Source organism: Suillus discolor (assembly GCF_016758755.1).
Source record: "Suillus discolor strain FC423 chromosome Unknown F5147scaffold_122, whole genome shotgun sequence".
In the NCBI taxonomy this organism is placed as follows: Eukaryota; Fungi; Basidiomycota; class Agaricomycetes; order Boletales; family Suillaceae; genus Suillus; species Suillus discolor.
Window position 1 is genome coordinate 44100 of NW_024541369.1, and position 19694 is coordinate 63793.

General features: G+C 47.6%; 6 protein-coding genes across 6 annotated transcripts; 3 read left to right on the forward strand and 3 right to left on the reverse strand.

Annotated features, from left to right (window-relative positions):
* Positions 1-812: 812 nt before the first annotated feature.
* On the reverse strand, positions 813-4759 carry F5147DRAFT_726934 (nuclear condensing complex subunit; the record flags this gene model as incomplete). The annotated part of the gene is made up of 18 exons (XM_041439218.1): positions 813-837; positions 895-1005; positions 1063-1161; positions 1214-1315; positions 1384-1595; positions 1645-1654; positions 1675-1893; positions 1941-2197; positions 2248-2370; positions 2419-2534; positions 2623-2737; positions 2786-2962; positions 3021-3409; positions 3449-3501; positions 3550-3996; positions 4050-4244; positions 4284-4455; positions 4504-4759. Coding segments are annotated over 18 exons (3078 nt in total), but the record flags the coding sequence as incomplete, so codon positions are not given.
* A 2554-nt stretch (positions 4760-7313) lies between these two features.
* Positions 7314-8451, forward strand: F5147DRAFT_587702 (peptidase family C50-domain-containing protein; the record flags this gene model as incomplete). The annotated part of the gene is made up of 2 exons (XM_041432027.1): positions 7314-7958; positions 8008-8451. Coding segments are annotated over 2 exons (1089 nt in total), but the record flags the coding sequence as incomplete, so codon positions are not given.
* Positions 8452-9060: 609 nt separating this feature from the next.
* On the reverse strand, positions 9061-9720 carry F5147DRAFT_587701 (uncharacterized protein; the record flags this gene model as incomplete). The annotated part of the gene is made up of 4 exons (XM_041432026.1): positions 9061-9192; positions 9255-9445; positions 9516-9618; positions 9667-9720. Coding segments are annotated over 4 exons (480 nt in total), but the record flags the coding sequence as incomplete, so codon positions are not given.
* Positions 9721-10334: 614 nt separating this feature from the next.
* F5147DRAFT_781021 (uncharacterized protein) lies at positions 10335-11939 on the reverse strand (the record flags this gene model as incomplete). The annotated part of the gene is made up of 4 exons (XM_041442554.1): positions 10335-10988; positions 11043-11450; positions 11503-11715; positions 11763-11939. 4 exons carry the CDS (start codon positions 11937-11939, stop codon positions 10335-10337), a joined length of 1452 nt encoding a protein of 483 aa, XP_041285519.1.
* A 2825-nt stretch (positions 11940-14764) lies between these two features.
* On the forward strand, positions 14765-17008 carry F5147DRAFT_658722 (uncharacterized protein; the record flags this gene model as incomplete). The annotated part of the gene is made up of 8 exons (XM_041434485.1): positions 14765-14822; positions 14940-15110; positions 15165-15645; positions 15911-15949; positions 16249-16263; positions 16325-16388; positions 16444-16564; positions 16638-17008. 8 exons carry the CDS (start codon positions 14765-14767, stop codon positions 17006-17008), a joined length of 1320 nt encoding a protein of 439 aa, XP_041285520.1.
* A 676-nt stretch (positions 17009-17684) lies between these two features.
* F5147DRAFT_658723 (uncharacterized protein) lies at positions 17685-18600 on the forward strand (the record flags this gene model as incomplete). The annotated part of the gene is made up of 7 exons (XM_041434486.1): positions 17685-17696; positions 17766-17825; positions 17879-17926; positions 17977-18024; positions 18124-18138; positions 18165-18230; positions 18493-18600. 7 exons carry the CDS (start codon positions 17685-17687, stop codon positions 18598-18600), a joined length of 357 nt encoding a protein of 118 aa, XP_041285521.1.
* Between the last annotated feature and the right edge of the window lie 1094 nt (positions 18601-19694).

Below are 19694 nucleotides of genomic sequence, written 5' to 3' on the forward strand. Positions count from 1 at the left end.
ACGCGACGATCAAAGAACCGACCAAGAGACCGGAGGTTACGATGAGGGTTTGCACGAGGTTCAGGAAGTTAAGGGATACTGTGGGTGTGATCAGCGTTTTGATTCAAGATCACACAGAAAATGTTTTGAAACGAAATGGAGTAAAACAGGACACGGTTTTGAAATGAGATGAGATGAAAACACTCACCAACAACTCTCCTCTCTAAACTCTAATAGCCTCCGTGTACCTCTGCGCCCCATGCTCATCCCCACCTAAATACTTGACAGTCTCGTAATTGAAGAGACAATGAGTATGGAACCCACGAGTGACCTGCCCATGCACGAATATCAACACCAACCTCACACGAATATGACACAAAACAAGAGACTACGTACATCCCGTTCATTCATCTGCCTCCGTATCCCAGTCCTATACCTAGGCAAAACGACACTCGCTCAAATATAACAACTCCAACCGCAATGCCTAACGCCAGCTCGAACCCAACAACAAACCCCACAAGAGCTACACCCACATCCACCAGCACCGCGAACCCAATAGGCTCGCCAATACGATTTATAGCGCTTTCTCTATCGAGAACACGAAATGACTTGCTGGTCTTGTGTTTAGTATTTCAGCTAGGTGAGAGAGTAGGGATGTAGTTGAATGAGAGCATCGACATGCTGAGGCCACTGTACTACATCAGTGGGATCCAGAGTTCATTGTGGATGGCTACAAGTCCGCCTACATATTTGGTGCGTCGAGCCCACCCCTGCAATCGTCACCCTATCACCCCTATCAATTTGACCTTCGCGCGGAAGTCACTTCCGCACACCTAACCTATTGATAGGGGACCATCGCTAACCACTCAGATAGATAGACAAGTATGTGCTGTCCAACTTATCCAAGCGACTTACAGCCTGGGCCTTCGCCCGTTGTGAGAGGCAGGAGGGGATGAAGCTTCCTCCTCTTCCTCTTTGTCATCGTCATCTTCTATTAACTGCACTACCTGGGGTTTCTTTACCGACCTGTGAGCAAAAGTCAATACCATATCAAATGGGAAAATCATTAACATGTTGACGCACGCGGCCCGTTTTGGCAGGGTTCGTGTGGGTGCTGGGGTAACATGGTCGTGCGATAAGACATCATCGTCTGAGTCATCGGAACCAGAGACACGCCTGAGCCTGAATAACAATAGGTCAACTGGAAGTTAATAATGAATGAATGCCCACTTACTTGGTTTGCTTCCCTCTGCCCTTGCCCTTTGGGTGTGACGGAGAAGCAGCAGAAGCCACACTTTCATCTGGTATGATGTTGTCCGTGGTATTGGTAACAATGCTTTCTGAGCGCCCATGTCACACAATCAGTTTCAACGCGTATGGACGGTAGCGTAACAGAAATCACACCTTTTCCGAGCACGAGTGCGAGGTATGTCAACCTCCTCGCCGTCGTCCAAGGGAATGATATCATCAAGAAATTCGAACAAGTCCTTCAGGTACTCCAGTTGCCTGTAATCTTCCTCGTTGAAGCTCTCTAGCGGCTCAGCATATCTTTTCGAGATCGCAGCATCAAATTTCGCAAGCGCATTCTTGGCTGCTGCGTCACGGATTGGTCGACGCTGTATGCGCATGATTTTTTGGTTGACACAAATGCTCAGATGAACTCACAGAATTGAGGCTGTGAAGTAGTAATTTGACGTGCGGATTTTGTCGTCATCAACCTTGTCCAGCAAGTATAGCCTCCAAAGAACTTGATACAAAAATTTCTTGTCCTCCTCTGCAATTTTAGCGTTGGTTAATGGTTCGCCCCAGAAAGTTATTGACATCCTTATCATCTTGTCGTCGAACAGTGCTCTTGCGATATCACTTGCCAGGTCAATATGAATTGTCTCGTCCGTTGGTTGCTCTTGCACATCGCTGCATCATTTTAACTAACACTCTCAAAACAAATAACATTGCCTCACATAGCTTTCTGTGGATCTGTCCAATCCACGAACATAGCTGCTATTTGAGCAGGACTGACCATATCCTGGGTTTCGTCAACATTTCGGGTTTCTGGGGCAAGTTGCTCGAATAATCCAATAAACAGCCTTTGCATTCGTCGCTGGTTGACTGCAGAGGAGTAGCAGTACACGGGGAAGAAATAGGCAAGGTGCTGGCGGACTTTTTGGTTGTCGATCGTGTCCGGGGCAAGATATGCAGCAACCAGGCTTTGCAGGACCTGAAGAAGCGTCACCTCCTGATATCGTGCAACAATTTATCGGCACCAACCTTGTCTTCGGAGATCATTCCGGAAAGGACAAGCTTTGAAAGGCCGATACACAGGAGGGCTTGCACCTTGTCCGATTTCTCGGTTTCCAGGACTTGCAAGAAGGATTCGATTATACGCTCTCTCTGCAGAAGCGTGAGCATTGAAATAAGGTTAAAGCTGTTGTTACCCACTGTACTACCCTCTTTTTTCAAGAAGTCGTTTTCGTGCACCATAAGAATGTCGAAGACAATCTGCAGCACACGGATCCTCAAGACTTCCGGGGCAGTCCGAATTTGACCCAAAAAAGCTGGAAAGAGTTGAGAGCCATGCGCTATGAAATTAGTCAGTTTCAAAACCACATGGTGGGCAACATGAGCATACTCAAGCAATAAGACAGCAAAGACCTAAACAGATGAGACCCTTTTCACGAAGTACCAATTCCTTACGCTTGACAGCAGGAATGATTAACTCGCCAAGGATGCCTTCGAGCGTCGAATTTTCTTCAAATGTCTGAGCAACAGTGAGTGATTAGGAAATTGAACATAAGCTATGACGCACTCCGTTAACACGCTCCAGCATCCCTATACAAAGTGACAGACAACGCAAATCAATCGTGTCCATACGAGCTCGTTCCTCGGAAGACATATCTTCTGATGGCTTTGGTCCTTTGGGTGCTGTACGAGTTGGCATGGGTGTTTCGCCAAAATTGGTCTCTCCATCATCTGCAGGCTCCTTCTAGCAAAAATAACGTCATCACGGGAATAAAATGCGAACAATGAGGTGTCCAACTCACTAAAGCTTCTTCTTCGTCGCTGACATCCCTAAGCTCGTGGACTACTTCTACAACAACTCGAATAAGATCCCTCTCGTTTGGTGATAGTATCCGTAATAGGTCCAAACATCTAGCGACAAGTGATTCAGGTAGTGCTTCCTGAGAGATCATATCTCTCACAAGCTGGAACATTTTCCGGCGCCCAATCTCATCAGCGTAGTCTAGATTCACAGCAACCTTGAGCATCTCGCCTATGACAAATTCCTTGTCAATGCGAGCCTCCTCTTCTTCCTCAGTTGGTTCGCCACGAATGACTCTCTCTTGCTCGGCGACCTCCAAGTCTTCTTTGTATGCATTGTAGGCAGCTTGGATGCGGTAGGCAAGGGCAGTGACAACCGGGAGAGAAGCATCTAGTTTTTCCGCGTTTTAATGGCAATGCAATGGTCAACAAAGATGCGAGCGAAAAAAGCTCGCTCTGGGGTCAGGTTGGCCCAATAGGCATCTGTGGAGGTTCCAATTAGCTCATCCGACCGAGATTCTGCAACGGAACATACCATTAAACTCGACGTGGTCGGAAATATCAGCGCGTCTATCCAAAACACTCAGCAGTGCGTCCTCTGCAACCGTGCTCTCCGTAAGATCAAAGAGGCTTAAAAATGCGAGAATATTATCTTCGACGGTCTTGCTTTCTTCGTTCTTGACATGTTCACGAGCAACGTCCACCCATTTTCTGAGTAATAAAGCTGCAGCCTGGTGAACCGCTGGCTCTCGATCACCTAAACCATTGCGAATGATGAACTCTCTCTGAGAAATGGTAAGCACACGAGGATGAACGAGCCCCATTGCAGAGCCTTCAGAAGCGAAGCAATGTTGGATTAGGATAGCGAAATAAACCAGCTTGCGCATGATCGTGTCAATGTCACGGGTTCGACCAAGGACGGCGTCTAAGGTAGCTGAAGACAGAGGAATATTGAGCAATGCGGCTCTACGGACATCTCTATAAGACAAGTGATTAACATACTGTTGACGATTTATGACAAATGAACCAACGCGGCAGGATCACAACTAAGAGTCTCCAGTAGGACCTCAAGAGCAGTGGGTTCTCCTTCTTCCACATCAGATGGATCTTCCGAACCACATAGCTTCGAGAGTGCAATGACAGCCTGGACTCGAACAAATATTTCTTTATCGTGCACACGCTCGAAGAGAGCTGCGCGGAGCTCAGTGTACAACGTTTCGATGTGCCTGGTCAGCCAGGTTTATTGCACAAAATAGGTTGCTAACCTAATTTCACCCAAATGCGCGACCATCTCCGCCAAAAAGTGGACGCAGCGGTAGCGTGCGACTTTGTCCTTGGCTTCAAAGCCGTTTACGAGGGAGGTAAGCACTTTCTCAACGAACCGAGAGGCTGTGGTATCATCGTCTTCATCGTCATCCTCCTTCTTTACCTCAGCGGCTGTAATAAGATGAGGTTTAGCATCAGTGGAACGAGCAGACATCGTACCTCTCTCATTGATATATTTTGTATACGCTCCAACAAACTTGACTATCCGGTCACCCTGCGATGTTCCTTTCTTCACGGTGGCAGCTCTGCATAACATGTCTTTAAATCTCTCCTCAAATATACGCTCACCGGTGAGCTTGATGCTTCTGCCATTGTGTACGGATTCGGCGAAACCAGCAGCATCTAGGTGGAGTTTGTGAAGTGCAACGAAATTTTTCTGGTGATTTGCAGTTGAATTCTGAACTTGGTCAAAAATCTTGGGCACGTTGGACGCGTTTAGGGTCACGTGCGTCGCGATGCAAAACTCTGATGCTTACGTGATGAACACGAAGCACGTGCTCACTGCTCACTATTACCTTTCAACAGATATCAGTCAAGGAGTGTCCGCCATGAGCGTATCGTTCGAGCTTCAAGATGAGCTACAGGCACTTCAGGACATCGCAAACTACGAAATCACAAATGACCAGGATCCCCACAGTAACGATCCCGGCCCCTTATTGCAACGTACGCTAGCCTTGGGTGTTGGCATTCTATTCTTCCTGACCACCAACTTAGAGGCTGTCGGAGTGATTGCTCATTCATCCGAAGAAATCACTGATCCAGAGGTATTTGATACATTCCGAAGTCTTCTCAAGCATTCCGATGCAGTCGCTGGGCGGAAAAGCTTGCGGCCGGGGGCTCACCCAATAGAGTCAATAAGGAGACCGAAGAGCTTGATCAAGTCGCTGGCAATGTAGAGGATGAGATTGGTGAACGGATAGCTGCCGTTCGCGAAACTGAGTTGCTCTATGGAGAGCAGTCGTTGCTGAAGTTGTACGGCCCGTTACTAGTCCATGTGTGCGGTAGTCCACATAAATTCAAGGCAAGTGACGAGTCATTTTCTCTGCATTACTACTGACGCATACAACAGAATTGCACACTTCGTGCTGCTGCAACTCTCTCGTTCAGCAAGTTCCTCTGTGTCAGCTCACAACTTTGCGATCAGCACCACCATCTCCTCTTCAAGATCTTTGAGACTTCAAGAGACCCAAATATCCGTAGTAACATTGACATTGCCCTCGGCGATGTGGCAGTCTCGTTCAGCAACATCATCAACGAGAACAGTCATGAATTATTCTGGTATATTTACAATACCTGACGAATCTCTTTGCAGACGAAACAGATGACCTCTCCAGACGTATTCACGAAGCGACCAAAGTCCTCCCTGGTTTTGGGGGCCTTTTATGCCTTTCGGCAGAACCGAATGACGAACTGCAGTGTGTGCAGGGAAAACTCCGGCGTACCCTAGAGAGACTCGGACCGGCTTGCATCAAGGTCCTTGATGGAGAGGCGAAGGTCCAAAGCCATGTAATAACTTCCCTACTAATGGCAACTTCCACCGCCTTGGAAGATGCCTTCAAGCAGGTAAGCTTCCACTTAACCCATGCACGAAGAAATTGACAACTGTCGTCACAGAACCCAAGTAAGGACGTCTTGACCACATCCTTCGATTCACTATTTTCCCTCGCGCGCATACGGTTTAAATGCAATGATCCTGACACTTATACGCCCACTCTCGACCTCCTCAATCGTACCATAATCCTTCTAGACTCTACCCCCGACCATGTGAATGCCATTCCGGCTTCCGCACGTGCCAACTATGTCCGCTGCATCTCTGGGGCATATCACAATCTGGCTGGCACGCTGTATCAAAGCTCCAAGTACGGGGGCGCAGCGCGTTTTCTGAAGGAAGGATTTTCACTCGGGGCACGGGCACTTCACATGCGAGCGGGTCTTATACAGGACGACACAGAAGATGGCGAACGGGCCGAAGGGTGGAAACAACTCGAAGAACAGATGTTTCGGAGGTGGGAACTTCTTGCAGGGTGCTATTCTAAGATTGGAGACCGGAAGGTGATCATTTTGCATTGCTTACCTATCCGGTGTAGAACGCTAATATTCCTGGGTACTATCAGCTTGCGTATGACGCCTTTGTGGAGAGCGTAAAAGCATTTCCGTATGGCTCATCCGGTCTGGAGCGCCTGGCCAGGTCAGCAACGTCGACGAATGCTTTCAGCGCGAATGCAAGCACCAAGCAGCTTGGTGGGATAATTGACAGACTAACGTACACAGTGACGTGCGAACTTTTTCTCTCTGCAAGTGAAGTCAGCCTCCATACTGCACTGAAACCAGGCGTAATTAGTGACGAGGTCTGACATTCTCCGCCGCCATAGTAAGGAGCGTCGTTTTTAAACCTTGAACTTACTAACTGGTAAACTGCAGTCTGTTTACTGCGCGATGATGGAGATGCTACGATCAAGGATCTGATAGAGCGTCTTATGGCTTTGCCCACTTCCCAAGACATAAAGGTGAGACTTTGTTATAGATGTCGGATTTATAGCTGAGTCGTTCACAGGGAGAAGAGCATCCACTTATGGGGAAACTTACCCTGCATAGCGTCTACGACCAATTCCGTTCGGATATGTTTCTGAGCTCTTTGGCTGAATCTAGTAGGTATAGTGTGCATACCACCCATCAAGAACTCATTATTTGTGTACAGCGATCGCACTACTGATGGGCATGACAAGCGACCGAGCGGTATCGCTTACACCTTCGACTCAAGATATTTTGAGTACTCTGGACCAAGCAGAGAAACTCTTTTGGGCTGACCTTGGACTTACTGGCCACCGGGGGAACGTCCCCCACATCCGCGAAGCGACTATAAACCTTGCACTCATCAAAGCACTTCAGACATTCCTTGGAAAAGAGGAAAAGGATGGACCCATTATTGCTGCGCGCCTTCTTGCAATTTATCTGATGGAGCCTATTTTGACGCTGGACTAGATGCGTCATCTGCGATTACTCTACGCCGTGAAATGCTAGAAGCTATCAAGTATAAATTCCCCAGCGTGCAATTCGACGACCTTGAATGGCCCCTTATGACGCCCAGCGGTTCCCCGCTGCCTCGGAAGAGACCATCTAATCTTCGGTGTTTGAGAACCTCCAGCACTGAGGAAGCATCTGACGATGACGACGACTCGAGTACAAGCATGAAGGCGTACTGGGATTCCATTCGCAAGACGTATGCAGAGCAATCTTTAGACGCTTCCTTGCTATCGAATACGGCCATGTCACAATTCCCGCCTCATTGGACAGTCGTCTATGTCAGCCTCACACCTGACAAGAGTACCCTCTTTATCTCTCGGCAGAATATTTCTTCTGAGCCGTTGATGTTCCGTGTGCCTCTCAAAGGCCGCCGCGAATCGGACGGAGAGGAACACCTCACGTTTGACGATGCGGTAAAGGAGCTAGCTGAGATAATCCGCTTAAGCAACCAAGGGACACGCAACGCGGTCAACGTACGAAATGATGATCCGCAAGCAAGAACTGCTTGGTGGGCGGAGCGTAACGTTCTGGATAAAAGGATGCAAGCGTTGCTAGAAAACATCGAATTTTGCTGGTTGGGCGCAATCAAAGTGAGTATTCTCTTTTGTCAAATACTCATCGACTGAACAATGTTCGTAGACCATTCTCAGTCTTGTCCTACCTATATCAGCCGAGCTCATCACTGACCTCCGTGTCCGTTTTGAGAAGGTGTTGACGCTAGGGTTAAGCACGAAGAACGTCTTGCGTGGATCCACAGATGTCCGATCAACAACACCTCCTGATCGGTTCTCAGCAGACGCAAGTCGAACCCGATCAAGCAAGAACGAAACGCTCGGGATGCGGCCCACGCTCTGGCCCCTCAAGACCGGAACAGATTCCCAAGGAACGCCCTGTGCATTGTGGTCCAGGACGAGGAACATGTGGGGATCGTCTACCGGAGTTGAGTTCACCTTCCCTCGTTTGTTCTTGAAGGCGGCATGGCTTGAGCAAATGCGGAGTGTAGGCTGGGAGGGAGTGATTGGACGACCACCAAGCGAACAGCATGTCTTAGATGCCCTCGCGCGGAAAGATCTAGTAGTGTGAGTGACTCTTGACTAATTGCTGCATCGAATCTTGATGATTTTAGGTACTTTGGGCACGGTGGAGGAGAGCAATACGTGCGGTCACACAAAATCCGTCATTTGCCGCGCTGTGCAGCGACGATGCCGTGGGGGTGCTCCAGCGGGTTACTGAAGGAGATGGGCGATTTTGACAGAGTAGGCTCCCCGGGCCCCTTTAATTATATGCTTGCTGGATGGTACGTCGTAAGTTCATTTTATCTATGCTCCCTACTTAATATCCATCATGCATAGCCCTTTACTGGTGGCGAATCTTTGGGATGTAACTGACCGCGATATCGACAAGTTCTCACAAGCAGTTTTTGACTCCCTGAGATTGACTCCGGCTCGTGGAGGAGAGCAGGGTATGTCAGCAGTTACCGCAATTGCACAAGCCTGAAAGGTATGCAAACTCAAGTATCTCACTGGGGCAGCACCAGTTGTATATGGGATTCCGTTCTACCTATAATAAACAATACGACGCACTTATGCACTCCATGCTCCATTTATATATATATATTACAAGGTTGATGACGAGGGTGCAATATCAAGCTGGACATGAAGCCATTTCGCCCAGGCATGTATGACTGACTAGTTACAAAGATGCGTGACCACGGGGTTCAAATGGTAGCAAGAGAGCAATAAAACCAGTGACGATGAAGATAGCTCCCGAAATCCAGATTGGCACAGATGTCGTGAGGTTCGCGTACAGAGCAATGATCAGGGCCTGTGCGGTAGATTAGAGAGTAGCAAGACGCACTACCGTGATCAAAAGACAAATGAACCCACCATGATGCCAAATATCCTATTTGCAGTGGCCACGATCGCGTTACCAGTTCCACGATCTTTGGTAGGAAACAATTCGGGTGAAAGGGCACATAAGACGCCATGCATGACGTTGCTCGTGTAGCTATAACCACAATTCCAACCAAGGAGCGCATTGGATGTGCATGCGGTGGTGGATGCCAGTATGAATGCGCCTGTTAATACCGTATTGACGACAGGTTGAGTCGGCTGAAGCGTGCAACTTACGCTGAGGAAAAATCTTACCAGTGAATATCGCCAAGGTCCCTCGCCTACCGAGGCACGGAAGCTCGACAATGTAACCTGCCATCGGCGCTCCAGGAACGCCTATCACGCTGAGTATAACTTGCTAGGTAGAACATGAGTTCAGTGAATGGCAGGCAGTAAACCAGCGTACGTTGCAATATGTGATATATGTGGAACCGTCGCCAAAATTTGCCCCTCGGGTGGCCAAGCTAGTAAAGAGTTGGTGGTGAACAAGCCATATTTTGGACCACTCAAAAGTATGTTACGAAGCTGTTATACCTGAGCAAGTCTGAGTAAGGAAGGTCACAAAAACATCGAACAAACCTACAGCGGAAACGCGAGACCGATGAAAGCTGAAGGAACACGAAGACATTAATCAATACTTAAGCAATCGGCTCGTGATGCCGATCGAGAAAATGGCCCAAAATCACCGCAATAGCCTCTTTTTTGGTGCGGCAGGTAGATTTTCGAGTGGATAGAGCCCGTGCAGCAGGCAGCAACTGAGGGAGTGTCGGGGTCTGCAAACTGTTGTCATAAAAGGCATCGTCGTAGTGAAACCAGGCAGGGTCATCACACTGTCAGACTTCATAGCAGCGATATTTGCATGATTTTCGGTGTGAGCGTGTCACGGTGTTCTACAATTGAGTGGTGTTGGCGGGGTAAGCGACGAATACAGGTGTGCGCAGAATACAATGGGTCATAATACAGAGGGTATGATATTGGGTAAGGCGATCAACATCGCGAGGCGGACAATCTGCATCATCAAGAATGTAACACGGATATAACAACCATGGATATCATATACCAGCCGTAGTCACGTCAGGTTGTCTCGGCATCATTTCTGGAGAAGGCGACATCAATCTCCAACCAGGAGGCGTTGCGTTTTCGCCCCGGGAGTAACCTCGAGCCTTCTGGGGCCTTACAGGTGTACTTCTTGCGGGATAATCGGCCTCTCCCAGTATTGGTACGGCCGCAGCCTACAAACGGACATCGAAAGACCATATACTTCTGAGAGAAATCGGCCTGGATCCGCTCCCACACAACTGGGGTCCCGCATTGCGGACACTGTAGAGGAAGTACATTTCCCCATGGACGAATAGAGGTGTGGGCCCATTTGTAACGGGTAATTCGAAGCGGCACCGTGTCTTCAGGCGTTGCGGTCATCAGGAGAACGTCTGTGTGCATACCTAACCCCGACTGGTCAAGCATATTGGGAAATGCTTCACGCAGTGCAAAACCTTCGACGATGACGGCTTGCGCGAATGATATGAGAAAATGGGAGGCCAAGCAAGGATGAAAGTGCTTGGCAGTAAATGCGACTGCGTGTGAAAAAGTATGATCAACGACAGACGAACGCAAGCCCCGAAAACCTTCTGGTTGGGTGACAATGGCGCCACAGCCAAGAAAAAAGAGGGTGGTGCTCTCCGCGCGTTGTATCACTTGCCCCCATGGGCCAAGTAACGAATTCATGAACTGAAATATTGAGCATCTGAGGGTGAGAATGCAAGCAACTAACAGTAGACTTACATCAGGAACGGTGGCTGCAACATAGGAAGATCCATGGGAGTATCCGAGAAACGGATCGCCAGCGGTGTCGTCTGTGTGATCGGTGATCGCGATACACACAGTTTGGTAGTCGCAGTCGTCCATCACATCGTTCGCGAGCTTCTCATACTGTTGGGAATAGGCCATGATCTTGGCATCGGTGCCGAGGTCAAAAGTCACTTCAATGAATCGGAGGCCCCCATTCACAAAGAAAGAAGAAAGATACAAGTTAACCGCGTCGATCGGGCTCGCAGTGGCCTCAAAGCCCACAAGTTTGAAGTGAATCACGAGTACGGGCCTCGCGGATATCTGAGAACGTTTAGAGAGTTGCAACGGTCCAACGATGGGTAGGAATGACGGTAAAACGGGGCTTCCATCCTTGAAAAATCCCTAAACGGTTGTTATGAAGCGAATGACAAGACAGATGTATAAGTAGACTCACGTAAAACGGCGTAAGATCACCAGACCTCTTGTCCAAGAGCGTATGACAGTGTAAGCAACGGAACTTGACGCCCGGTTGCTCAATGAGGTGTAGATGACTGGCCGGAAGTAACATGCATCTAGTACACATAACGCGTGGACAGCCAGACTCCTCGCATGCATAGAGGGAGTCCTTGCCATTACTGGGAGTGCCATCTTGGCAGATCAAGCAAAACTGTGGATATGAATAGAAGATCGTCAATTGAGTGAAGCGCCACTCACATCATTGTGTGGCGGTCCGGAGTGAATTTCCAGGCGAGATTGAACCATTTCTTGAAGGATCTGTGGCGGAGTTGTGTGCCTTTTCCCTACGGACCCTGGGGTTTGGAACTTTGGGCCATTCTTTCGAGGGGCGAGCCCACCAGTCGATTTGGGAGCGGTTTGTTTGGTTCTCGCCATTGTGTGAGACCGTCAAAGAAGAGCAGTGAAACGACCAGCTGTGCGGCGGCAAATCCCGCTGAGAATTGCAGCTCCGTCCGGCCAGGTGCGGCCCGATCTGACTCATCAGTCTTATAGCGGCGTTCCCCGACAGCGCGGATGAATCGATCATATCATGCATCATGCCCAGTAAAAGCTTGTAAGAATCGGCTGTGCTCGAAGAATATGTTATGTAGACTCGTGACCAGTCTGACGTGCGCCACATGAGAGTGGGGAATTTTGACGTAGTCTGACTGGTCGGTCTCGGAGAAATTTGGCAGGCGAAGCACGGAGTTCGAATTTTAGCAGGTGCCGGCACGTTGATGTCAACCGAGATCCGGGCAAGAGCTTCACATGTAAGTAAATGCATATTTCGAAATTCGTGCTCTGCCTTTTGTACTAATCTCTGGGCCGGTACAGCAACGTGCGACCACGAGCGCTTGGAATCTACTGGTTCGTACCTTATGCTTATCGACACATGGCATACATGATATGAATTGACCGGGTGGGCTATCAAGATATTCGTCACGTCGAGTATCCCATCTTTCTGGTTCGGGAATCAACGAGTCCCCAAAGAGTGCCCAGTTCCAGCGTGATCTTCCAGCTGAGGTTCGTTACTTTCAGTCACTACGGAAACGAGAAAATAACTCTACCCTAGCTCGATCGACTTTCCAGGTCTAACCCGACGTAGAAAGTACGATGTACTATTTCCAGACTCAAATTCGACCTGACGAATTTTTTAACTTTATAGACCTGTGAGATCTATTAAATGGACCCAAACTGTACATCAGGTTAGAGAAAACACGTCTAATCAGACCAAATACCAACGCCCGCTTTAGTACCTATAACTCTAGCCAAACTCACCCTCTTGAAAGACCGATTGTACACAACCCGACGTTCGAGTTAGACCCAAACCTACCTAAACCCAACCCTGGAGTTTATATGAGGTGAGTCCCTTCCTTTTTTTTCGCCAAGTCCTTTTGACCAGAACCATCATGGGTCATGTCCAGCCTTTATCGCCTCTTCCAGCCACCTTTAGTTGTTAAACGGTTGCGTGTTTCTCAGCAACGATGAGCTTCCTGGCTCAAGTCCCCGAATCGACTTCTTGGATATGTTCTAGAGGACCGGTTGAGGTGCGTACGTCGTCGATGAACGCTGAAAGACAGAGGGCGCTGATCACCGACAAACCTAGGCACTTTGATGCCTGTACTGGCTATCAAGGCTGCAAGTCAAGTAGTAGTCATTTCTCATGGGTCAGTATCCTAATCTCAGTTTCCATTGATAGTGCTAATATTCATGGTGCATATAGTGAGGTGGTCCCGCGTTGTATGGCTGAGGATGATGGTTTTATCGACTCACTGGACTGATAGCACCACTGGGACATCGTTGGGTTCCCTGGTTGGCTGGGAGCATAGGTGTTGGTTGGTGGGGGACAAGTGCTCGCTCATCATTTTGCACGCGGACGAGCAGAATTCAGCGAGGAAAACGTTTTACTAGAAGCAGTTCTCATCAATGTCTACCTAGAGTATAATCAGACCTGTTTTTGTCTAAATCCTGACGGAAAACAGATGTAAGGATCCTAGAATTCCAATTTGATTCCGCATCAGATTAGGCACCAAAGCAATAAACCAGGCCCTTCAAAACATGTAAATCATGATTCATGTTATGCTCTGGAACGAGCGTCTCTTGCGATCTAATTCTGACATGACATATTTGCTTTGCAGGTTCGAGTTATCATCTGCGTAAAGTTGCTAACTCCACGCTATCTCGGTCCGGCTATTTTGTCGTTTCCGCAGTGAGTATTGCTCCATCCTCCGGTCGGAGTACCACCTCTGCACTACCAGGCAAAGGGTGGTAATACAAATTTTTTCCGTGACACTTTGTCGTTGTATCAGGAGGGGATCCGATCCACTGCAGAAAATAGAGTAATAGCCATTCCAGATATCCTCTCCTACGCGGAAGAAGCTGCACTTTTCGATATTCAATATCAATTCCCAATCTCGCATAAAGAAGTTCGCATTGATGTTAGTATGGAAAGAGAGTATCACACACTAGATATATGAAAACGCTCTGGGAAAGCGATCGAGCTCATGCCAGTTGCTGCATCGGAATCGGCCACGGGCTCAGCGTGATATTCTCGAACGCTAAGAATCAGGCGTGGTCCCAGCACACACATCTGCCCGACCAAGAAATCCAGAATAGATCTGAACTTCCAGAGAATTTTGGTCCTATGGAAATGATAAGCCATGGTCGCATGTAGAGGTCAGTAAAAGATTGACATACCGTTGAGAGTGCGGGAGAGAAATCAAATACGAGCTGGAAGCAAGATATAGCAACAACCCTACTACCGCCGAACCTTTAGTAAGAGGAAAAATAATCACACCATGAGCTCACTTGGACCTTAACAACATCACCAGCTTCAATTTCGTCAAGAGCTTCGTCGCCTGCAGCCACTGAAAGGTCAGAGGGTGATATTTGTTTGGCAGGGGTGGGCCCTACTACTGATTTCTGTCCAGGCTCTGACTTGAACAGTCGTGTTGTATGAGATAGCCCGAACGAATTCCGAGGTATCATCAGAGAACTGGTGAGCAAATTAGAATGACATATATAGCAATACATAGTCCATAATCACAAGCATCGGTATAATTCTGTTATCGACCATCACATTATCATGTTTGACCTTATAAAGGAAAGAGGAGTTTCTGAAGTCCCTAAACCAGCTCGCGATCGGGAAAAGACCCTCGCGTTGCTCAAACTCTAACTTTGAGGGCAGGTGGTGTGTTAACAAACGCTGATGAACAAGCAAGATGGATTTCAATCGCTATGTTGGAGTTACGGACCGCAATTTCGAATTTAAGCTTGAAAGTGAGCACCGTCAAAAGAGTGGCTATGTTTTTACCGATTAGCAATGTTACATTAATTCCCTGCAAATATCACGGTTTAGTTGGGCGAACCATAACCGCCATGTTGGAAGTACCCTAGATCTTGTATACGACAAAAACAATTCAAAGCACCAGCACATTGTGGACTCTGCGAAGGATGCGCTCATCAGGAATGCTGTTAATGAGAACTGCTTAACGAACACATCGACCAGACAGCAGTTGGTTCTACAGGAGTTGAGAGCAGCAGCAATATCAGAATATAAAAATGACGGTAAGCCAATCCGTACCTTCTTCGACGCGTATTGAAAAATTGGTCGTGCGTCAGAAGTGTTCGCAAAAAATTGGGCTGGTGTTAATTCGGTGACCCTATACATGGACCTATCTGCACCATACGAAAATATCATGCAGACACAGAAAAGGATCGCACGCACTCTAGTCCAACGTGGATACCATCTGCGACCTCCAGCACGGGCAGCCACTATCGAACCTGAACACCAAGCAAGCAAGATCAATGAACTCATCGACGACATGATAGTATTCCCACCCAGATATGTTTTCGGTGAGAATGAAGTCACTCACGAGTTACACTTCTTGGAAAACGAAGTGGTGTGGGATGTTCTTCTCAATACTGTCGTGGAACTCGACCTCTACCCCTACATCGTTGACCTCAACAAGATGTTTTGCGCAGCTGCCGCAGCTGTCAAATGTGCATTAATGGAGCTCAGGATGGGGAAATTCCAGGAAATCGACTTTACGTTTCAGGGATTTGAACAGATATACAAGGAACTAATGAAGCATATTGATGAGTACATCTCCCTCAACCCAGAATTGTTGAAGCGCTGGAATGAATATAAACAATGCACTCTCACTAGGCTGAGTCAGATCGCATAACTATAGTTGCCATGTTCTTGTACTTACGTCGATTCATCTGTACTTATAGCACATCAGACATGTAGGATAGTAGCTAAAAAGAATTGAGTAAAACTTATCTTTATCGAATCATGCGCGAGGTCAGTACTTACTTAGAGGATGCTCAACACCAGAATCATGTGTGAATGTGGAAACCGATAGTACCAGTGATAGGACGAAAGATTGTGTCAACAAGGCTCTGTGCGTGACTGATATTGTATTGTGTGATATCTGTCACGTCATCAACTTCAACCACCGCCCAAAGTAGCTGTTCCTCGAGCTCGATAAGTTATGTTGATATAGAAGGATTTTCAGCTCGAGAGATCTGAACCACTCACTCAGGACTGTCACCGTCGAACTGTCAAGGCGCTCGTGCCATCCGAGACTTCCCGCATTGTCTTACCTCCGAGTCACCCGTGGGCCAGTGACCAAACTTGAACTTGAGGACCTCTCCTGTTTATTTGTGACCATTGGATTAATCTACTCCAGTGAGCTTGCAGAAGAGATACTGAATTGTGAGTAATGCGTTCTTATTTGCAGAGAACTGATGAATTTGACATTTGAATGTAAATTCAGCATGCGGTCGCATTCGGCGTTCGCTGATTTCCTGCTGAACCAGATTTTGGCAACACTATGCAGTGTATGTCGTCTCTGTTCTAGACAACCAGTTGCTGATGTATATTTTTTGTCCCCAGTTACACCACCAAGCGTCTTTTGTACAATCAACGCTATCGAGAGGATCGCGACGGCTCCGCTCCAAACGCCCTCGGGCAACTGTGAACAATGTTGAGATTCCTGCGTGGCAGAATTCTCCAGGTAGGCGCTTGCACCGCTTCATTCATTTACATGAGATGAAATGGATACAGATCTCCCAAACTGTTGCGTTCAGAATGGAGAGAGCTTCCTCGCACAGCACACGAAGATGTCTCTCGAGATGCGCCCTCGCAGGATGAAAGGCGTGCGACTGTTGAATCATCGACTCGGATTTCGTTTAGTATCTCTCCGATGTCTTCTGTCGAGTCTCTTCCCAAACCGTCGCGGTCAGAATGGAGAAAGCCTCCTCGCACAGCACACGAAGATGTCTCTCGAGCTGCACCCTCGCAGGATGAAAGGCGTACGACTGTTGAATCATCGACTCGGATTTCGTTTAGTATCTCTCCGATGTCTTCTGTCGAGTCTCTTCCCAAACCGTCGCGGTCAGAATGGAGAAAGCCTCCTCGCACAGCACACGAAGATGTCTCTCGAGCTGCACCCTCGTAGGATGAAAGGCGTGCGATTGTTGAATCATCGACTCGGATTTTTTTTAGTATTCTAACGTCTTCTGTCGAATCTCTTGATTTGAGTTAATAGCGTGACACTTCTCATCGTCATGTCGATATGACAAGGCCTCCTGGTACTTCAACGCCAAAGCTTTCTGGAATAAACAGCATGCCAATTGGTTGTAGAGGCAACCGCCTTGGTGGTTTTGCTTCAAATCCACCACCATCGTATGCGTCTTTCCTGCCTTCAGCGAGGCACTCATTGTGTCCAGAAGTAACGCGGTTTCCTGCCCTGTTTGTCCACCTATTGGTGCGAAGGACGATCACGACAGACACTATCTTCCTTCTATCAACTCAGACTTCCTCTCTGGACCCCCGGTCCGGAATCTGAAGCATTTCGTTCGCTGACGTCGTGTTGAAGAAAAGCCAAAACTGGCCATCGCTATTTGTCGTATTGTGGCGTCGAAGGACGAAGCCGAAAGGTGATGGTCACAGTGTCACCACTACTACTCTTGTATATCTTTAATTTACTGACCGACAACGTTACGATCCACACTATGATGCATTCGGTATGTCTTCGCAATACTTTTCTACTATTTTGTATTTACTGCGATATAAGACTGAAGCGACGCTCATCACTGCTTCGTGGGGCCCGATGGATGTTGACTGTGACGAACATGAAGGGGGGGGTACGTACCTAGTTAGTATGCGTTACGATGCGTATTTTAGTCCGTTTGTTTGACGTTTGTCTGTTACAGGAACCGATGGACGTTTTCGACGAAGGAGAAGTCAATGTTGCGGGGAACGACGCTCAACCGGTACGTGTGTCTCTCGTTTTGCGCCTTTAATTTCTCACATACTTTCATCGCAGGAATGGATGATCGTCGACGAAGACGAGGTCGATGGAGGGGACGCAATGGTATGCAATAATTTAGAGTTCTATCCGTTACTTACCACCTTTTATTGCAGGAAGATATCATCGTCGATGAAGACGAGGTCGATGGAGGGCACGCGATGGTATGCAATAGTTTAGAGTGATATGCGTTACTTGCCACCTTTTATTGCAGGAAGATATCATCGTATACACGTCGCACGAATCTATGATCGTTGATCAAGATTTTTAGGGACTCAGTACGTGATGTGCCTGTACTCAATAGGTACGAAGTGCTGTCGAACGGTCGAACGGTATCGAAACTAATTCTCGTTTGCAGCAACGTTTCAATGTATTTTATAATTTAGTCCAAACGATTCATTGACTTGGTGTGTAATTTCGGTGTACCTACTACCTACGTTCTCTCATCCCATCCCAGCCCCAATATCATCGTCCTACTTGGTTGAAAAAGAAATGGAAAGGAACAAAGAATATCTGACAAAGGTGTGCCCTCGACGTACGAACCCTGTCAACTCCGACACTATTTTCTGCTCGACCACGTTACTTTGACGTTTGGGGATCGAATTGGTTAGTGGATGCTAATAGATATTCAGGCCGTCAAGAGTAAGGATGACGCAGCTTGGGGACCAGCAATGGATGAAGATGGTGCATTTGGAGACCGTCCATCAGGCAACTGGGCTGAATATATTAGTTTTGCTTGATCCAAAGACCCTATGCCAAAAGAAGTAAACCGGTTCGCTTTGCACTGATTAGTAATTTATTCATTCACCATCATATCATTTTCAGTCCGATATTTCGAGTGTTTCAACTAGTGTTTTTGACCATGTATACGGTATACCGTGATACCCCTTGCATGAATCTCCTCGTGGAGATGACATCATAAGCTTTTATTACTTCAATTCGTGTTATGAATGGGATACGCGTAGCTTTGGCATCAGCGAACTGTAAAAAATAGCCTTGTAATTTACAACTTGAATTGGGAAGTGTGAGAACGTTCAACCAGGTTTACTGAGGTACCCTGCCATCTCTTCCCGGCTGTGATGGTCCAACAACAACACATTATTGCAAACTCTCCTGCAAGTACATATTTGATGACCATTGCCAAACCCGCTTTCCGTGATATAGCCTTCTAAATGAAAGCTCGAATGAAGGAAATGACAATGATCGACAAGGCGAACACACCTACAACACTATCATCCCTTACCGGCCATGGTGTTGACTCATACCATGCGTCAGTACTAGATGTCCACTAGAGTTCGCGCATTTTTGGGAAAACATCTATAACTCTACAACACATCCACATAAAAATATAATGTTTTGACGGATGGATAGCCTGACATCGAAAGTACAAGGCCCGCTAGTTTTTTCTTTTAAAATCGACGTGTTGAGTCCAGCGGAGACTTACCGCGCAAAAAAGTGCGGTTTTCCCTAGAGTTCGGGCATTTCGTCACACCATGTCACACGTCTGCCGCGGTGCCGTTTCACATTCCGCACCGTTCGAAAGTGACATTGGTGTTTTTGTGCCGCATTTCGGCACAGCGGAGTTTAGATGTGTGTAGTCTCATTGTAACGCTTTGGATAGATTGTCACGTCCGGGCTGTATTTCATTCACAGCAGATGATTCTGACAAGCATGTAGCCCCGGAGAAATTTATTTTAGCATTCTATAATCATGTATAACCATCATATCACATCCCAGATCTTTCCGCGGTGATCTGACCTTCAGAGGGAGTCATCTATGCACAAAATAAGCCTCGAACACCTATAACTCGACCATGGCACGAGATCCACTTCAT